Source organism: Acanthaster planci, linkage group LG07 (assembly GCF_054643075.1).
Source record: "Acanthaster planci isolate LZ-2023a linkage group LG07, COTS_SCS, whole genome shotgun sequence".
Lineage (NCBI taxonomy): Eukaryota > Metazoa > Echinodermata > Asteroidea > Valvatida > Acanthasteridae > Acanthaster > Acanthaster planci.
This window is the reverse complement of record NC_141783.1, coordinates 1,427,547-1,447,099: the sequence shown is the minus strand read 5'-3', so window position 1 is coordinate 1,447,099 and position 19,553 is coordinate 1,427,547. Positions and strand designations below refer to the sequence as shown.

The 19,553-nt window shown below is 41.0% G+C and overlaps 2 protein-coding genes across 3 annotated transcripts; both read left to right on the top strand.

Moving 5' to 3' along the window:
• Positions 1–447: 447 nt before the first annotated feature.
• LOC110979730 (sulfotransferase 1A3-like) lies at positions 448–8,600 on the top strand. 2 transcript variants are annotated; one of them, XM_087139026.1, is made up of 7 exons: positions 448–533; positions 3,583–3,750; positions 4,335–4,465; positions 5,019–5,256; positions 6,344–6,438; positions 6,867–7,050; positions 7,488–8,600. In XM_087139026.1, the coding sequence occupies exons 1-7, from the start codon at positions 500–502 to the stop codon at positions 7,589–7,591; spliced, it is 954 nt and encodes a 317-aa protein (XP_086995152.1). In that variant the 5' UTR covers positions 448–499; the 3' UTR covers positions 7,592–8,600. The 2 variants fall into 2 exon arrangements, with proteins under 2 accessions (XP_086995152.1, XP_022091467.2); XM_022235775.2 differs by lacking the exon at positions 448–533 and adding an exon at positions 2,644–3,235.
• Positions 8,601–11,991: 3,391 nt separating this feature from the next.
• LOC110979731 (sulfotransferase 1A3-like) lies at positions 11,992–19,552 on the top strand. The gene is made up of 7 exons (XM_022235778.2): positions 11,992–13,885; positions 14,593–14,760; positions 15,222–15,352; positions 15,995–16,232; positions 16,740–16,834; positions 17,436–17,619; positions 18,042–19,552. The coding sequence occupies exons 1-7, from the start codon at positions 13,813–13,815 to the stop codon at positions 18,143–18,145; spliced, it is 993 nt and encodes a 330-aa protein (XP_022091470.2). The 5' UTR covers positions 11,992–13,812; the 3' UTR covers positions 18,146–19,552.
• The last annotated feature ends 1 nt before the right edge of the window (position 19,553 follows it).

Below are 19,553 nucleotides of genomic sequence, written 5' to 3'. Positions count from 1 at the left end.
AATATTAATTTTTTGGGCTGAGTGATTTGCCAGTAGTGTACTGAACACATTTGGTCAAATAAATACCTGAGTAAGCTACACCACTATAGTGAACACCAGTAATATTATGGTATCTAGGCCTATAGACTAATCCGATTAGACACCATAACTGCGGTGAGACCACATTCACACGCACATTCACCAGCTTGACGCGCGCGTACATTTGACAAATCACGACATCCTATTGGTCGAAGAGACATGTGACGCGCGCGTACCACCTGTCCACGAGCGTTGTGCCAACGCAGTAATGGCTTCTAATTCTGGTGGTCGAATTACACTGTAGTCAGGAAGCAGACGTGACATCACAAGCCAGCAAAGCTTCTAATGATGGCTGTCGACAGTGGTTCAGAAGGTAGACTTGAGGAGCGGGTTCTGGGGCATTCTTGCGAATCCTCAAGTATCCGAAGAGGATGTAAAGAATACCCAGATAGTAGATCCGAGTTTCAGACGGCTGATTGACATGAAGGAAAGCGGAAGCCAAAGACCAATCTGGGGTAATGTAGTTTCTCAATTCCTATAGGCCCATGAGACACTTTGATCTATGTGGGATTAATGCACAAGCGTTTGTTTTTAATGGAGTACCGTCAGGAGGTGGTCAATGCGTTTCATGGCAGCATGTGCCGAGGTCACCTGGGGTTGAGGAAAAACACTGGGCCTGAGAGGGCGCAATTTCCTTAGCAACAGAGGCTGCTTTGGTGGGCACTGCACTTCACTGGTTCACAACGACTGGGAAATGCACGAATACGTTATGATCCCGTGGCTACCAACAAAATTAACACTTTCCAACAATTGTTGCTCTTTTCAACAGATACTTATGCTCAAGGCGGATAGAGTTGCAATAGAAGTATCACCATTATTTGTAATAAACTTGATATGGCATGCCAAATGTTTCAATGTTCAATGTTTTATCAATATATGTGCGCTGTTCACATTTTTTGTTCAATACGTTGTATATTTTCTGTGTCCCAATTTATACGTCCATTGTCTAATATAAAATGTGCGATGTTCTGCATATTTAGTTCAATGTCTAATCGTGTATATAGGCAATGTCTAACGTATCAGAGGGTAATATCAAATTTGTGCTTGCGATGTTTGATATATTATAAGTGAGATCTTTATGAGTTTCATGTTTCACATTTATGTTTGATCTACACTAGTAGACGTCGGGGTTCATGCTAGAAATACGTGAGTCAGATGATAAACACTGAATTGTGAGATGGGAGAACAGACTTATTCTTGGCTACGGCTTGAACGCGGCTCTACCGAGAATTTCGATGTAGCCGCTTCCATAGCCAGGTATATATGCCGTTGGCTGATTTCTACCGCTTGGCATTTTCCAAAGCGGCAGGAGCCATTCTCAGGACGTACGTGACTTGCCAGACCCTTCTTGACAGCGGAACTTTATCGTTACTCTATCATAGACTCGGCCAACAAGGCAACGTGGTAGGTTTCTTTATCTACTTGAGTTGCTTCCAACACAGCAGGTGGCAGTTCACTCTATGGGTAGGAGGCCTTTCACTGCTCATAGTATTAAAGTTCACCTGGCATAAGGATCAGTTAAAAAGTGGTTGATGAAACATTGAATATTGAAATGTTTGGCGTTCCATGGCTGCAGGTGTATGCGCTAGTTCACACGGTACACAACAGACATATTGTTTCCAAAATTTAAAGCTGATGGCGCTACTCTTTCTATATATGCTTTGAAGGTTTTTAAGGGAAATAAAGTCTGACAGTTTAATATGGAAACGTTCACAAGGCGTCATTATTCTCCTCTCAAGACTGGCAATAAAACTGTTTGCCCATAGGAAAGTAGATGATGAGTTTGCAACGCATTGGCGAATCATGATGCGCGAAATCTGTCTACCCAATGCGCATTTGGAAAGGGTCGACTGATTTCGCGCGTGGTGATTGGTCAACGCGTTGCAAACTCTTGGAGGCGCACTATTGTGAATCGCCCGTATTATCTGTGATCCATGCCAACTTAATACGCGCCATGTAATTAAAGGGATAGCTCACTTCAAAATGTATTGGCTACACTGTGGTTTGACAACATTACAAAATTGATTATGAACGTCACTGAATTGTCTGACAATGTGGTGACATAACGGAGTGAAAATTCACTTAATTGAGCGACAGTTTCACGAAATGGATTTAAAGCATCGCCCAAGTGGTTTGAAAACATCACATTAGTAGGCCCAATTGAGAGCATTACATAATAGTTTGACAACTTCACATAGGAAAACAACTTCCCACGATGATTTGACAAATCGTAATTGATCGACAACATCACCTAATACAATATTACATAACTGACCGAGGTTTTTACATAACAGATGTAGACTTCACATAATGGAATAAATAATGGTTTGACAACTAAAGATAATGGAATGAGAACTCGATTCACGTCATTTACGTAAGTTGTTATATTCTCTCTTGTTTTGTGATTTTGTTCGAAAACAAGCTTCACGTCCGACATTTCTTTTTGAATTTTTAAGCCGAGTAAATCTTGTTATTCACATCATGGTTGCTCATCGATTTCATTATCGATTGACTCGACGCTACGAAAGAGAACATCACGCACCGATCGTAAAGTTGATAGTAGTGAAACTCCCTCACCGATTGCATCGTTAATTACCGGTAGTGAAAGGCGATTAAAAACCAAGACTATGATCATCTTTTGTGAAAATGCATCACAAGCTGAAGGCTGATCGATCACCTACCTATCTTGAAAGTCCATCACCGATCGCAAATAATTATGCATCCACCGATAGCTAAACCTAAAGTGCATCCCCGATTCGGCGACTATATTTAATGTTTCTTTGGCGTTCCATACAGTTTAACTCCACTTCTGCCAGCTCCGTAATAATGCGTGTTACCGCTGTGCTGTGATTTATAAACGTGCATGTACAGTACATGTACTGTACTTGCAAGTTGCCGTGTGTGTTTACATATCTCCATAAGTTGTACAACCAGAAAGCAAAGCCCGATGATAATGAAGAAATGGGGCTGCTTATAAAATTGGAGGGGACTGCACCGTAGAGTTGGATTATACTCTGTACCTTGGAACTAGAGGGCGTTCGGAACGTGATCAAGTGATTCCGCTAAATTAACGGACTTGTCACGATGGGTCAGACTGTCTCCGGATACATCCAGCCATGGATTCAACCTTGGGCAGAGTATTTCTTGGACTGGAAAGGTAGGTAATGCTCAAAAGCCTGGACTGTGACTTGTGTGTCAACTGTCATTGTTCCTGCCAATGTACATAGGCTTCTCTTCTGTTCTGTCTCACTGGGGGAAGTGTGTCAATGTGTCAATTTCTTTGTGACAGTGGAACATAAACATGGCTGCTTTGCTAAGTTGGATCATGCAGAGGTGAAAAAAGATGCTGTGTACTGAGGCCCGGTATGTACATTGTTTAAAAGTCAAATGTCAGTGTAATACGTGGCGTGGCACAGGTGTGTGTATTGCTTTGTTATGTCTCTTCGTTATCAGCCTGAGGTCTGTACAGCGTTTCATATGTCGTCAGTTTTGTTTTTTTTTCAGTTCAACGCTACATGACCAAGTTGAAGCCGGAGGATCTCAGAGAATGGGAAGTGTACGATTACGAGGGCGTGGCTCTCAAGCAGGATAATCTCCCGAGCACTATGGAAGAGCTGAAGACACTGGAGATACGACAGGATGACGTGTTCATCGTCACCTATACCAAAGCAGGTATGTGTTAGACAAAGACCGGCCACGGTGTAGGTTGATTCAGGAATGGTTGTCCATAATGTATGTTGGATTTTTAAATTGAACATTTAGCTATTTCATTTCATTTTTTCGGATACACTTAAAACTTTCTATCAACAAAAGGTACATTTAAACATTAGAAACAAGACATAAAGAACGCAATATTTAACCAGCTCCCGCTGGATTGCCCACAAGAAAGATAGTGGAGGAAGGAAAAGATTTAGTAATGGCTCTTAAGGGGTTACTTTTTGATCAGCAACAAAACAAAATAAGCCAAAAAAAGAGAAAAAAGACAAAACCGGACAACCTGACAAGAATGTTGTTGCCGGAGTATCTTTTATTCGATGCTCTTTTTTTAAGTGTTTGCAATTTCCCAGTCTTTCGTCGTAATCATCCTACAAAGTGAGTCAGATTTCATGCAAGTAACCAGGACAGTGTGCCCAAGGCTTTCAAAAGAAGTCGTAGTGTAAGAAGCGTTAATCACACAAGAAGCATAAGAGACTAAAGGTGGATGGGATGGGACGTGATACATCAGATTGTCTAAGTGGCTATTCCCCTCCTCACAGGCACGACCTGGACGCAGGAGATCATGTCCTGTGTGCTTCATGATGGTAACCTGGATGAAGTTAACAAAAGACACACGATGAAAAGGGTCCCTTTTTTGGAAATGAATGCCGGAGGCACCGTGCACAGTGATGTAAATACTTGATTTCATTTAGAATTTGTTGTTAGATTTTCATTTAGATTTCGTAGTTACATGTAAGGTACTCAGCTTATGCCACTTTTGTACATTTGCTTTTAATTATGAATGTCTAATTGCTCCTATATTAGGCCTACATATTTGATTTCATTAAGGGGTACTCTTTCAGAACAGGAAGTAAGCGCTGCTAAAAAGGGACTTATAGTACTTTTTAAAATATTGCTAAATTTTTTTTCCTGTCCAACTAAAAAGTCTGAATGGATTATGAAAATATAAGCATGGCAAATAATGAGGCTCTAATAAATTAACAACTAAAATACAAACATACAATTACAGGAGAAAACAAATTCCTATAAACAGACAGACGGACTGACTGAATGACAGACTGCAACTGACAGAGGGAAAAAGACAAACAAAAAAAGACATACAGACAGACATTCCGAGACAGGTGAATATCCTTCTTGTATTTCGGGCAATTGTTTTCCTCACTTTGACCTTAGAAGTCCTTTTTCTTCCAATCTCCTGTTTGGCTTTTCGGTTTCCTTGCTAGTGCCCTCGAACTCACCGGATGATCGGTTGGATGCCCAGGAGTTCTCCTCGCCTCATCAAGTCCCACCTCCCGGGTCAACTCCTCCCTCCCCAGGTCTGGGAGAAGAAGGTCAAGATCGTCTACGTCATCAGGAACCCAAAAGACGTGGCTGTGTCCTACTTCCATCACACTCGACTGTTGTGTCCTCATCTGGATATCAGCTGGGATTATTTCTTCGAAAAATTCCACAGCGGTGACAGTAAGTAACAGACCAGCGGATTAACAGTGCAAAGCAAGCTGTATGTCCAAGTTTTAAAATGGATGTACAGAGTGTGTCATTAGACGTGCAGAATATTTTGTGTAATGAGCAATTTAAATTGGTCATTGCATAAAACATACTCATTAAGATTCATTTCTGTTCCAGTGATGACTCTGAAGACTCAGGTGCTGCTCCGATGTAGGCCAATGCCCCACTTCAACATCTTAAAGTGTAGCTGCAATAAATTTTTCTTTTTGACACAATTTCTCTTTAACTTTGTTAACTCTTCAATGTATGAGAACTCTTTTACTTTCCAATTTTGTTAAATGCATGGGAAAAGTGCATGCTTTTAAACATTTGAAATTACCTATGCTTTCCCGGACAACTGAGGGCGCTGTTGGCTGTGAAGTCATCTAGGGAAGACGTGGTTCGGTACATAAGTGTTTCTCTTCAAATTGTGAACCCAGAATTTACTAACTGAAAAAATGAGAGAGGGACTGATGGTTTCTTATTGCTGTGCACATAAACAACAATAAATCAGCAAAGGAGAAAACTGAGTCCAGGAAAATCTACAAAAATGCAGGACGTTTTGTGTACAAACCAATGCAATATGATTGCTTCACACTGTTGCTCATGTGTATGGATATACTCGGCATAAAACCAAAAAGGCGGTAAAATACCCTTTGAAATAGTGAAACAAAAGTTGAAAATAAAGTAAGTAAAACTTCAATATAAGTGAAACTTCAATATAAGCTTTCAAAAATTGCTTCAGTGTGCAACGATGACAGCATTTTGTAATCCAGTGTGCAACGATGACAGCATTTTGTAATCAGAAATACAGAAAATGATCCGTAAGCCTGTAGAAATTAAAGACAAAATCTTATGTAACTGATGGACAAGAGGTAACATACACAGTGCAGAGGATGGGTTTGAAGATTTATCTTTAGGCCTACTAGCCTTTAACGATTTAAAAGCATTTTACTATTGCATTGTATATCTGAAACATTTGAGGAGATCGTGTTTGATCATTCCAACACACAATTGCTTGATCTAAGCAACGCTTTGCTGGTTCTTGACCCTGTTGTAGTTGGCTATGGAAAGTGGTGGGAGCATTACCTCTACTTCTGGGAAAGGAGAAACGAAGACCACATTCTTCTTCTGCGATTTGAAGACATGAAAAAGGTAGATGATTTCCTCTTTGTAGACAGGAAATGGAACTTTAGTTGGATTTGCACCTGTGACTTCCCAAATGCAGACTGACAACCCTGTCCTGAAAAAGGTACATCGCAAACTGAATATTGATGCTAGTGTATGTATTCACAATCAAAGTGACGAGTCTTGAAATTTGATTTACGGTGTCCTTTGAAAGCCACGGGAACAAATCAAATGTTGATGTCCAGCAGTGTCATTTCTGTTGTTCCTTATTAATGTTGTTGGACTGACCAATTTTTCTGTTGACAGTAAATATCACGTAAGTGAAACCCGTTTTGATCTTTATTCTCTCTGTGGCCAAAAAATCGCATTGTTCTATTTGATTGCATTGTATCGAAGATGTAACCATTACAAATTTAGTATAAGAAAAGAATTCCATTTCCTTTCGGCTCCTTCAGGATCTGAGGGGTACTGTGAAACAGATTAGCGAGTTCCTTGGCAAATCTTTCTCGGATGACATCATCGATGCCATCACCGACCACTGCACCTTCGCCAACATGAAGAAGAACCCCATGACCAACCCAGACGTCCTCATTCAACAAATCGTAGGAAAACGAGAGGGTGTTTCCTTCATGCGAAAAGGTAGCTAATTGGACCTAGAGCCATAGAACAATATTGTTCGCTGTTACGTTGTTCTGGCAGCGTCCTTTGAGTGCATTCCATAAAGAAGAACAAATAAACCACTCAACCAAGGGCTTTCCCTAAGGAGATGAAGTTTTGAAGTAACAGATTATCACTTTGTAGACTCCAATTCGAGAGTAGTTGGAGATAGAGCCTCATTACTCGTTAGAGCTTCATTCCAAGAGACAAACTGCCCACACGTCAAGGATTGCAAGTGTCTCATGCGCAAGTCAAAATATATTTGATCGTAAATAAGCAAATCATGGCACCTCTTTACAACTGTAACGCTTCAAGGCACTTGTAGATATAAGGGGTTCGGGAAGATTGGAGGCAAATCAATATAGGCATCAAGAAATAAATAATTGCACAGGTCTTGTTTGATGGTTTTGCCCCTGTAGGTGTCGTTGGGGACTCCAAGACGCAATTGTCTGAATCCCAGGCGGAAGCTATCGACGCCTTGTGCAAAGAGAAGTTGACAGTGGTAGGTCTCACTTTCGACTGATGCGGTTCCACTGCATTCTTTTGAAACGAATACTTTTAGTAACACCTTCAAGAGTACTCAATCAAGAGTGATTTCCGATTATTTTTTCAAGTTTTACGCGTGAAAACATGCCAACTCTTTGAGTTAGCCTTTATGCTGCTTTTTAGAGTACAGAAATTGTCTTTTTTATATGGAGTTTAGGGTTTATTCACAATGATTTGTACTATCTTTTAATCTAACTGTACATCTCCAGAAGTGGTATATTCACAAAGCCAAATTGTGCAAAGTTAGCATCACCCCAGTTGCGTCAGTTAAAGTGTAATGTTTAGGTAGTAAGCTCTGATACTGTGGTGAATATTTTTGCCAAAAAAAGTCCTTTTCCATCAACACAAATGATCCATTGGGAGGACCATTGGGAGATACAAAGAAAGGTGAGCCACTGAAGCTTGAAAATAGTCACCCTGCATGAGGACATATCGAAGTAAGGTTTGAAGTCTTTCAATTTATTTCTCACAACACAGTAATTGACTCTCACTTCTACAAGGAATTCTGAATCAAGTTTACACTCTCTGTGACGTGTGTCTGAGACCAATATCACAAGACAAAGTGCACTTGCATTGACTGAAAGGTTCAGGTGATAGGCCTATACAAGCGAAGTGTGTTATTCATGAAGGGAAACATGAGACTCAAATCAGGATCCAAACCGCAGATTCAAACTTCCCGCACAGACTAATTGTGGGTTATTCAAAAGGAAAGGATAGCTGGTGTTTTCCATTTCTGCCCTTCATTTACAAGTTTACCATCGAGTAACCCAATTAACCACATTTATTTAACGGCATTGAGGTCGAATGCTTTGAACTCCTTGAGAACGCCACATAATGGCAGACAGATACAGAGATTTGTTTTAGTTGTTGTCGATGTTCTGTGAAGTCGATTTTTTGTGCTGCGCGCTTAATTTTTTCTCCCTTCTGTCACTTTTATGTTGGTCTGCTCGCGTAGCGACTCACCTGTTGAGTTGCTCTCTTACTTTTGCAGTGTGTTATTTATGAAGGGAAACATGAGACTCAAATCAGGATCCAAACCGCAGATTCAAACTTCCCGCACAGACTATTTGTGGGTTATTCAAATGGAAATATTTGTTGGGGTACAACAAAAACTGAAGTAGATTTACTGACCACGCAAGTAGCCCTCGTGGTGCTAATGAACGAAAGCACTGTAAATATACAGCAAGTAATTTAAGTGTATCGTATTGAAAGGTGCACTTTTAAATATTCAAGGCTTTAAATGGACCTACGAACCGTCTGAAGCTGAATCATCCATCTCTAAGGATCCAATTTGCCTGGAGATTTATATTTTCATACAGCTGTTGATATAGAACTAATGATGATGCCACTTATTTTTATAGACCGTACGGTCAAATATATGTATTTCGACTGAGCAATACCTTATATTCTTAAATACGTGGGGCTCCTTTTCAAAGGAACTTAATAGTCGGTTAAATCATTTTTAGCCACCAATTTATAGACTAATCCGATTAGACGCCGTAACTGCGGTGGCACCGCACTCACACGCACATTCTTCAGTTTGACGCGCGCGTGCATTTGGCAAATCACGACATCCCATTGGTCGAAGAGGCGTGCAACGCGCGCGTACCACCTGTCCACGGGCGTTGTGCCATCGCAGTAATGGCTTCTAATTCTAGTGGTCGAATTATACTATATATAGGGCCTGTGATATTGGTCGTATTTCTGTAAGTATCTGTAATGTAGAATGTGGCGATTTGAGGTATGTGAGGCAGAAAGTAGTCTTGATGAGATGCGTAGTCACCGCAGCGTAAGTGGAACAAAGAGCAAGTTTTAAATTTAAGAGGAAAATTTATACATGCACATGCAGTATTCCTGTTATTCTGTGTGTTGTCCGCGAACCGAATCAAGAAATGATTTCTGGTGCATCAGTTATAGAAAAAGGACATTAAATGTCATTTGTAGAACTAGTGTGTGTCATATCTTTGAATTGCTATTTGTATCAATGTTAACACAAACTACGTGTTCGGAGTTCGTTGAATCAAACGGTAAAAGCATTATAACTGGTGAGAGGCCGTGTCCAAGTATTGATTGGTTGGTTGGTTATGAGCCTAAACACTCTAAAGATGGGAGCTTCCAGAAGGGTGATTTCTAAGTTATGCATGTTGCCTCTCTTGCTTTTCAGCCATCAAGGATGAGGGATCACCATTGTTTTAACATATCAATCCGTACAGCACCCACTTTTCCAAGCTGGGCTAATTGCTGTGAAATATTCAATGCGTTTGGCATTGGATGAGTAATGAAGATAACATTCTTTAGACTCATTTACTTGGAAAAAAGGATGACGATTCACGTGTTTTCATTCAGCAACATCTGTGACATGACAACCTCCGCTTTCAATACCAATTTTGCAACGTCAGCGCATTCCTAGGACAGCTTATACAGCTGGCTTGTTGCGCATGCGCGAGACGTTCGTTCAGAACATGGGCCCTTGACTCGGGAACATCATGTGTGGAACTTATAATGTTATTAAAAGTTCCCAAAGGGGAATAATCGCTGGTGTAAAATCAGCCGACCTAGATGGCCGTTCCCCATCATGATTGAGGACAGCCTTTGTACTTGGAGGGGGGCAAACTATGCTTTTAAAACGTCTTAAGAGTAGGGGAAAATGCACCACAATGCAGGGTGTAGTTAAGGACGACTGCGCCTGTCATCGATGGAATTCAACGGCCGTTCTGTGAAGAAATGAAAGTTCACTGGAGTAATGGCAAAGTTGATCACCGGTGGTGAAAGACCATGAAAACAAATAATACGATCATTGTTCGTAAATATGCTTCAACCATGGGAAAGTAAGCTTATCGTGAATTAGCCCCACCAGTGTGGCACGGACTCTCACTCCCGCTCCATCGGTGCCACACTAGTTGGGGTAATTGCGAATATGCATTGTCAGTTGAAGGTTTCCCGTTGATCGTAAAAGTCCATCACCGGTCGTGAATAATTGTGCATCACCGACTGCTTAAGCCTGAAGTGCATCACCGATTCATCGATCATATTACATGTCTCTTTGGCGTTCCAGAGAGTCCTTTTTCTAGCGCCACCTCTGAGCTCCGGCTCCATGGATTGACCTTTGCCATGTTTGTCTTCTCCATGCAAACTTTCTTGGTAGATGTTAAAATGTTGAGGATTCCTATTGCTTCAACACTGTGCAAGGTTCTTAAAGGCCTTTAACTCCAAAGTGGCTCTGGAGACATGTTTCTCATTTTGACAGAGCGATGACATATAATAGACTGGTATTTAACACTCCAAAGATCGTAGCTTCTTGAATGAAGGGTAGTGTATCAGTTTTTTATGAAGCTTTTCCCCTAATATCGGATCATATGGAACCAAATGGAAATCCTTTGGCCTTTTTAACATTTGCACCGGTGTGTCCCGGTAAGGTCTCATAAAACCGCAAGCGTGAAGCCGAAGCCGACAGAAGCCCAGATTTGACAAAGCCTCCCTGTTTATTTCGAACCAAATGGAGCATCTCGTGGCTTGCTGATCACGGTTGATCAGAAGTACCCCACATCGGTTGAAATTAGAGCCATGTTGGTTGGGGAGTATTCATTTTGTTGGTAGCGATGCGGCCGCAACGCCTGAATGTCATAGTCGTTCGTGAACCACCGAAGTACAGTTCCCACCAAATGAGCCTAGGGGTGCACCACTAGAAATAAATTCCCTTTGACAGCAGTGATAAATCCTCATACTTCGCAAATATTTAAAAAATACAACTCTCACAGGTGTTCAGGCTGCACAGAAAAATGACGTTCCACATGTCCTTTTTCATTTTCCTCTCAATTTTCGGGGGGTTGACCAATGAATTTTTGAGAAATTTTCACCAGAAGCAGACCACCCGTAAAATGTAGAAAATGTCCCAGTTCCATGGCTTTCAGGACCCTCTAATACAGAATATTTAGAGTGTATAACTTTTATTAATGAGCTCGGCGGACATATTTCTGGCCTAAATACGAGGGTGTACCCCAAGCACCTCCGTTGCCAGCATATATGCGCCCTCTCTTGGTTCATCTCGGGGCTTATTTTTACCGCTGGCTGCTTCACCGTACCACATCACTAACACAGTAACAGCGATTATATCCAGCAAGAAATGAGACCGAGGGTGGTACCCCAGTAACATGTTCAATCGCTATACACACTCTAAGACTATTGTTGCTTACACATCCCCCCCCCTAGATGTCCAAAAAAGAATTCCTCAGATTCCAGTGAAACAATGACCAACACAAAGCACGGGGGTTCTCTCCGTCTCACATCTTGCTTCATATGTCAGCGAACGCGATCAGGACCTACGGGACCGCGTGCGCACTGCACAAAATGTTTACATATATATCGTGTTTGTACAACCGTCTAGCAGTTCCATGGCACAGCACTATCTGGATACATCGATTCATGGATCCAAGTTTTGCTCTTGTAGGTGTCGTCGGGGACTCCAAGACGCAGTTGTCTGAATCCCAGGCAGAAGCTATCGACGCCTTGTGCAAAGACAAGTTTACAAAGGTAGGTCTCACTTTCGACTGATGTGATTTCACTGAATTCTTTTGAAACGAGTACCTTTAAGCTACACCTTTAAGATAACTTAATAAATGATGATTTCTTGCTATATTTTCCAAGACTTTTTACGTGTGAAACATGCAACCATTGCTGTGTTTTTAAGTGAACAACATAACATTGTACCATCTAGTTTTTTTTACGATTGGTACAATCCAGCCCTTGGACCTATCCATGAAAAAATATCAATAAAATAAACTTGTACAGACCTGTTTTAAACTCTGTGATGAAATGAAATGTCTTGTTTGTCATCGTTCTTTATTATGACCCTTTTCTTCTATTTCTTTTTTCCCCACACACATGTAAAGGCAGAATCATCAACTTTGAATAGTATTTAAAGACAGATATCCAAATGTGTATCTTTCACAGTCACAGATCTCTCCCACATTTCATAAAAAGCCAACCGCCGTACCGGTATTTTAAAAATGTTTATTCAATTGGTTTCATCCGATCAGCGATGTTATAAATCATAAAAAATTAGATCAAAATGACTACACGACAACGTGTTTATGTATCGGTTTTGTTTGATGATATCGATGAGTCGAAACTCGGAATACGCATTACCATCGTCTCGATACCGTCAGCAACGTTCCTTAATTCCCTTTGCGTACCACGTTATCATGACGCGAATTATTATCACTATCTTGCTATCGATTCTATCTGTAATCTTCTTATCGATCCGTCCATCGATCCATATCACGCCACTTTAAACCATAGATGTTGACCTTTAAGCGACCTGTTTTGGGAACACCAATTTGTCATGTTTGAATAGACCTTTTCACACACGTGACTGGATTGCGCTAAATGTAAACAACACCACCATGTCAGACCGCAGTTGGCCATGGTGATCGCATGTATTTCTGGTACGGGCAGCTTCAACCACGTACCACGTAACGCACGTGCGAACGCTGCATGCTTGACTTATTTATCTTGAATAAGTAGTTTACCATCACAAAACATCAAGGTCCAGCACGATTGTGACATCACAGGAAAAAAGGTCTATTCATGCGTAGCGTGTACGTATAAGGAAGGATCTCATGACAACGAAAGCGTGGGGGAGCGGGTTAGCGTAGCGGTTCTTTCCTCGCTTTGCAACAATGTGGCCCGGGTTCTTGGCCCAGGCTTTAAGTGCATTTGGTTTCCAGTCCGTACTCGCTCTAGCAGGTTTTCTCCGGGTACTCCGGTTTCCTCCTGCCTCTAAGACTGGACCTTCTTCCTAACTCCGTAATGTGATTCTGATTAATAAAGTGTATGAATAAAGTACAGTTATTGGCGCAAATAGCCTGAGATGCTGAAAGCGCCATTAAAACAAAATAACAACAACGAAAGCGTGAAGCCGCATCGGAAACAAAGCCTAAATTTGACAAAGCCGCCATCCGTGGCCAGATAAAGATCGGTTGACCTTTCTCACTAGTTTGACCTTCATTGAATTCGATCCAGCATCGATCTCTTTCAATCGGAAATCTGTGCCAAGGTCTGCCACTGGCTGGTTTTGCGTGTGCACTCAGTGTGCTCTGCACTGTTCATTATGTACATTGCGCATTAACCGAGTCACCGTCTCAGGAGGGACCACACCAACAACCAGACTGATACTGCCAAATTAACCCACTGGTCACCATGGGCCAGACTATCTCTGGATACATCGAGTCGTGGATCCGACGCTTGTTTGAGTTTTTCTTAGACTGGAAACGTAAGTCACCAACTCCAAGCTTGGACTGTACTGCAACTTTGTTGTTCCGTGTACGAGGGCCTACGTGTATCCTCAGGCCTACATTACATGTCCTGTATGGAACGCCAAATGTACCAAACTATAATGTTAATTGGTGAACGCAGTTTGATCATGTCCTCAATCTGTGATGTGATGTCACACAATTATGTGATGTGATGTCAGCATTGTGTAAAGTTGTCAAACCATAATGTGAAGTTGTCAGACCATTATGTTAGGTTGTCAAACCATTATGTGATGTTATCAAACCAACTGAAAAGCGATGTTGTCTATCCCTTATGTAAAGTTGTCTAACTATTATGTGATGTTGTCAAGCCATGATGTGATGTTGTCAATCCATTACGTGATGTTGTACTTCTAGACCTAAATTAGTAATTTGACAGCGATGTGGCTAGCCAAGGCATCTGTTGCTTCATTTGCACGCCTTGCTTTCTTAACTCAGTTTCAACTTGAGGCCTATTGTGTAATTCGACATCCAAAATTAGAAGCCATTACTGCAGTGGCGCAGCGCTCGTGGACAGGTGGTACGCGCGCGTTACAGGCCTCCTCGACCAATAGGGTGTCGTGATTTGCCAAAATGTACGCGCGCGTCAAGCTGCGAGGAATGTGCGTGTGAGTGCGGTGCCACCGTAGTTATGGTGTCTAATCGGATCAGTATGTCTTTCTTTTAGTTCAGCGCTACATTTCCAAGTTGAAGCCCGAGGATCTCGGAGCATGGGCATTGTACAATTACGAAGGGGTATCTCTCAACCTGGATATCCTCCCAAGCACTATGAAGGACCTAAGGACACTGGAGATCCGACAGGATGACGTGTTCATCGTCACCTATGCCAAAGCAGGTATTTTGACAAAGACCGGTGACAAAGCAGCAAGATTCAGGTTGATTCAGGACTTACTGTCCATAATGTATGATAAACTATGAGGAATTCCAAAAAACAAGAGTTCAAAATTTAAAAGAAAGACTTTTAGACCAAAACAAATTTCAACAAGAAGCAAAGCACAAAGAAAGAAAGAAAGAAAACAAAACAGTAAGCGGGATAGGAAAATTATTTCATGAGTAACTGTTATTCAGACATTGCACGTGTATCATTGCATTTGCACTTGCCCAATTTTTTTAGCTTGTATGTGCCAGTCACATGTCATGGAAACCCCTCAGACAGTGTGCCTGACGGTTTCACGTGAAGTCATAATGTAAAAGGGGTGAACCACGCAAGACGCATGGGAGACAATAAGGGGATCGGGGGGGGTTGGCTCTTATACGTCAGATTGTCTTTAATACTGACTGTTCCCCTCCCCACAGGAACAACTTGGACGCAGGAGATCATGTCTTGTGTTCTTCATGATGGTAACCTGGATGAAGTCAACAAAAGACACACAATTCAAAGGGTCCCTTTTTTGGAAATGAGCTTCGGAGGCACCGTGCACAATGACGTAATAACTTGATAAGCTAGTAAATTTTGTTGTCCACTTGTGCTGTTTTTTTGTTCAAGTCAGTCTCAGTTTTTTAAATGTGTAATTCTGCTTTGTTTATTGCCCTATTCTAAATCGTTCACCGTAAAGAGAAATTGCCTATTTTCCAACGTGATTTTTGTGCCACTTCGGTTAGTCATAACCCATTTGATATAATTAGATGATTTTTCTTAGGGGGGATAATTAAACTTATATTGTCAAAGTGGCATATGCGAGCAGATACGCCTTGTCTTTATTACCTGCATCGAGCAAAAGCACCACCTCATCTGTTGTAAAGAGCCATTTTGATTGGGAGTTTTCATTTTGTTGGAAGCGATGCGACCGTTAGGCGTACTTTTCTAGTCGTTCGTGGACCAGCGAAGTTCAGTTCCGACCAAAAGAGCCTCCCCTGCTAGGAAAATTCTGCCCTCTCTCGATTCATCTCGAAGCTTATAAGGCCCTTGTAATTGGATTCAGAATAACTAGGATAAGGAGTATCATTGTGGAAAAGTATCCTTGTTCTCTCGTATGATAAATCAGGCTACCTTTTCCCTCAATTTCAGCCTGAATTGCGAGTTCTTTTTTCTTCAAATCTCCCGTTTGGCTTTTCGGTTTCCTTGCTAGTGCCCTCGGACTCACCGGATGATCGGTTGGATGCCCAGGAGTTCTCCTCGCCTCATCAAGTCCCACCTCCCGGGTCAACTCCTCCCTCCTCAGGTCTGGGAGAAGAAGGTCAAGATCGTCTACGTCATCAGGAACCCGAAAGACGTGGCCGTGTCCTACTTCCATCACACTCGACTGTTGTGTCCATATCTTGATATCAGCTGGGATGATTTCTTCGACAGGTTCCACAGCGGTGACAGTAAGTAATAGACTCGGGGACGCAGTTTGAACTTATCTAAACCAATGGCTGGTATTGTATTTCCAATTTTTAACAATGGGCCATGGCACAAAATACACTTCTTAATGATCGAAATCTGTTGCGATGTTGACTATAAAGGCTTCAACGAAGTTTTGAAGTCATTCTTTGCCATTTGGACGTACGTCATACTTGGAAAATAAGTTCTTAAGTAAAAACTACCAACAAAATCACTGCGAATGTGGATTCGTGACAGCAATAAGTGTAATCAGGGGTAGCAAAGTGGATCCATAAACTCATAAAATTTACAAAAAATTATTTATTAAACTAACACACAAAAGTCAAAATGTACAAGGTGCACTCTCAAGAGGAAAGCTTTGAATCTTTATCATCCATTGTTTTTTATGTTACAAGCATTTTACATTTTAGAAGCATTTGTGTATTGCATTATGTGTCTCAAACATTTTCGCTGAAACCTTAGCAATGCGTTGTCTATTCTTGACCTTGTAGTTGGCTATGGCAAGTGGTGGGAGCATTACCTCTACTTCTGGGAAAGGAGAAACGAAGATCACATTCTTCTTCTGCGATTTGAAGACATGAAAAAGGTAACTTATTTTTCCTTTCCGCACAGAAAAAGGAGGCTCACCCATGTGATTTTGGGTCCCATTCGGCATGACCCTTTTCCGGGTCAAATTATGACCTAAAAGGGGGTCATATTTTGACCCAGAAAATTGTCTCGCCAAATGGGACCCAATTCTGGGTCAATTTGACCTTGGAGTTTTTAGATTGTACCAATATTGAGAAATCTGTAGTTAGCAAGAGACATAGGGAACATTGATTATGATGTCAGTACATGCGTTGGCAAGTTGAGAGGTAAATCTCGAATTTCGATTTGCAATGTCCCTTAAAAGCCACCGTAAGGAATCCAATGGCGTCTTTTTCGATGTAGCAGGTGGGAGGTCTTATCAGACAAATCATGTTTGAGCGTAAAAGTTAGCATTTTCTGTTGATATTGCATTGCATAAGCGAAATCTCGTTTCATCTAGTGAGCAATGGCATTGCCTGGTGCAAGACTAGCTGTTCTTCTGTAATTGGCAAAATAGCAAGAGCATCTTTGGGTTTTGCTTGAATGCATGGTATGCAAGATGTAATCTTTACAATTAAGAAGGAGAAAGAAAAACTACATTTATTTTCGGGGTCTTTCAGGATCTGAGGGGTAATGTGAAAAGGATTAGCGAGTTCCTTGGCAAATCTTTCTCAGATGACGTCATCGATGCCATCACTGACCACTGCACCTTCGCCAACATGAAGAAAAACCCTATGACCAACCCAGATGTCCTCATTCAACAGGTCATGGGGAAACAAGAGGGTGTGTCCTTTATGCGGAAAGGTAATTCATTGGATCTAAAACACAACTGTTCACAATTCGTTTGTGTTGACGACCTATTTTGAGTGAAATAAAACAAACAAACAAACAAACAAACAAAAGACTGGCAGACGGACAAACGCAACTCATCAACCAAGTAACGATTCCAATTCCAATAAGACTCCAATTTAAGATGGTTGGAGGCACTGAGTAAACTCTAGCAAGAACTTCATTTCAAGGACAAACTGCCCACACGCCAAGGGTTGCGAGCACCTTGGGCACAAGACAAAATACAATGTGATCTCAACAGGAAAACCTGGATTCTTTCTATTGTTATAACGCATTGGCGCACTGATAATGCAAGGGTTCTTTTTGTAAATTGGCTCCTAATCAGTATAGGCACCAAGACATATTTCCATTAGTCTAAATGGTATTGTTTCTTTCAGGCGTCACTGGGGACTCGAGGACCCACTTGTCTGAATCCCAGGCAGAAGCTATTGACGCCTTGTGCAGAGACAAGCTGGCAGTGGTAGGTCTCACTTTCGACTGATGTTTTTTTCTCTCCCAGAGTGATGTTGCTGCAACCTTTTGTAATGAATATTAATTTTGTTAACTTTCTCTTTCAAAGTAGTCCACTGAAAGGCATCTCTTGTCATTCGTTTTTCTTAGTGGCCACGTGAATACCGAATTAATTGGATGTTGCATCGAGTGTAGTTCTTTTAAGTATGTATATGACCACAAATTCAAAGATGACTGTAGGTAATGTACCTTTCGATGCTATTAATGACATTGATGGGACCAACATTTTTTGAAATTTTGAGTATTCTTTTTTGTAGTTTAAGTTGACAATCTGCTATATCGTTCACAAACAGAGAGTTTATAAAAAAAATGCACAATTGGATCACTGGGGATAAAGAAACGAGACCAATTCATATTGTACTTAATGAAAATTACTTTTGGAATTAATATACAATGCTAAGCACTGGGGATATTCATTAATGAGGGAAAAATTGATAGTAAGGTAGTCTGGAACCATGTATCTCAAACAAAATAATAGTTCCTGGTTCGAAAACCTTACCTACAAATATTAAGGTCAACTGCGTGGATTGTATATCGTGAATGGGTATAGCCGATCATTTAACTAATATGGTGTTTCGTCTATTGCCAAAATCTATTTTTATGGACCGTTTTATAATTGGGCTTCGAGGCCGCTAATGATTTGGTAGCTACATTTAACCTTGGCCTCTCGGTTGAATTTTCAGTTAATCAATTAAGTTAGTAAAATGAACTAGAGAGGAGGCTGTGAAGGATGATGACGTCAGCGCCTGAAATTGTGACTGGAGTCATTAACTCGAGTCATTTCGTTTCTGATTGACTTAAAGTTCACAGGTGGTTCCCAAGTTTAAAACTGGACGCCTGATACACATCCATTTTTCACGGAGATCTCTGTGTCTAGAGATTAACCAATGCTGTACCAGTCTGTACAATTGACATTTTCTCCTTACAACTTACAGTTGTCTCCGAAAGTATCGTCTATGAAATTTTTGTACGTCTATAGAGTATGTTTTTCGTCTCGTGCTGTGTGTTTTCATAATTATTGTAACTTTGGTTTTGTAATCGTTTTTTTAAACTTGTTTTAAATGGTTGTATGTTTACGTTAGAGCCTGTGCAAAATGGTGACAAGGCTATGTCCTTTGAGAAACATTTAAAATTAATAAAAGTCATAGTTTTACTTATTTCTTCTCTCACAGATTAAGATTTATGTGACATTTTAGTTGATTCTGTATTCCACGCTTCAGGGCTTCTTGACGAAGTTTACTTTATCTGTAACATATATACAATTCTTATTCAACCGCGAAAAGTGCACTTGCATTGTCTGCAACGGTTTTGTAAATAATATGCAAATGTTTTATTTTGTTCGATTGAAGGAGAATATAACATTCAAATCGGGATTCAAC

What these genes read in the sequence shown, in the direction of transcription:
- LOC110979730 (XM_022235775.2), top strand. Translation starts at nt 3,163, where the DNA reads ATGGGTCAGACTGTCTCCGGATACATCCAGCCATGGATTCAACCTTGG. An exon ending in GTATTTCTTGGACTGGAAAG is followed by an intron (nt 3,236 to 3,582) that starts GTAGGTAATGCT and finishes TTTTTTTTTCAG; the next exon opens with TTCAACGCTACATGACCAAG. An exon ending in GAGGCACCGTGCACAGTGAT is followed by an intron (nt 4,466 to 5,018) that starts GTAAATACTTGA and finishes TTTCCTTGCTAG; the next exon opens with TGCCCTCGAACTCACCGGAT.
- LOC110979731 (XM_022235778.2), top strand. Translation starts at nt 13,813, where the DNA reads ATGGGCCAGACTATCTCTGGATACATCGAGTCGTGGATCCGACGCTTG. An exon ending in GAGGCACCGTGCACAATGAC is followed by an intron (nt 15,353 to 15,994) that starts GTAATAACTTGA and finishes TTTCCTTGCTAG; the next exon opens with TGCCCTCGGACTCACCGGAT. An exon ending in TGTGTCCTTTATGCGGAAAG is followed by an intron (nt 17,620 to 18,041) that starts GTAATTCATTGG and finishes TGTTTCTTTCAG; the next exon opens with GCGTCACTGGGGACTCGAGG.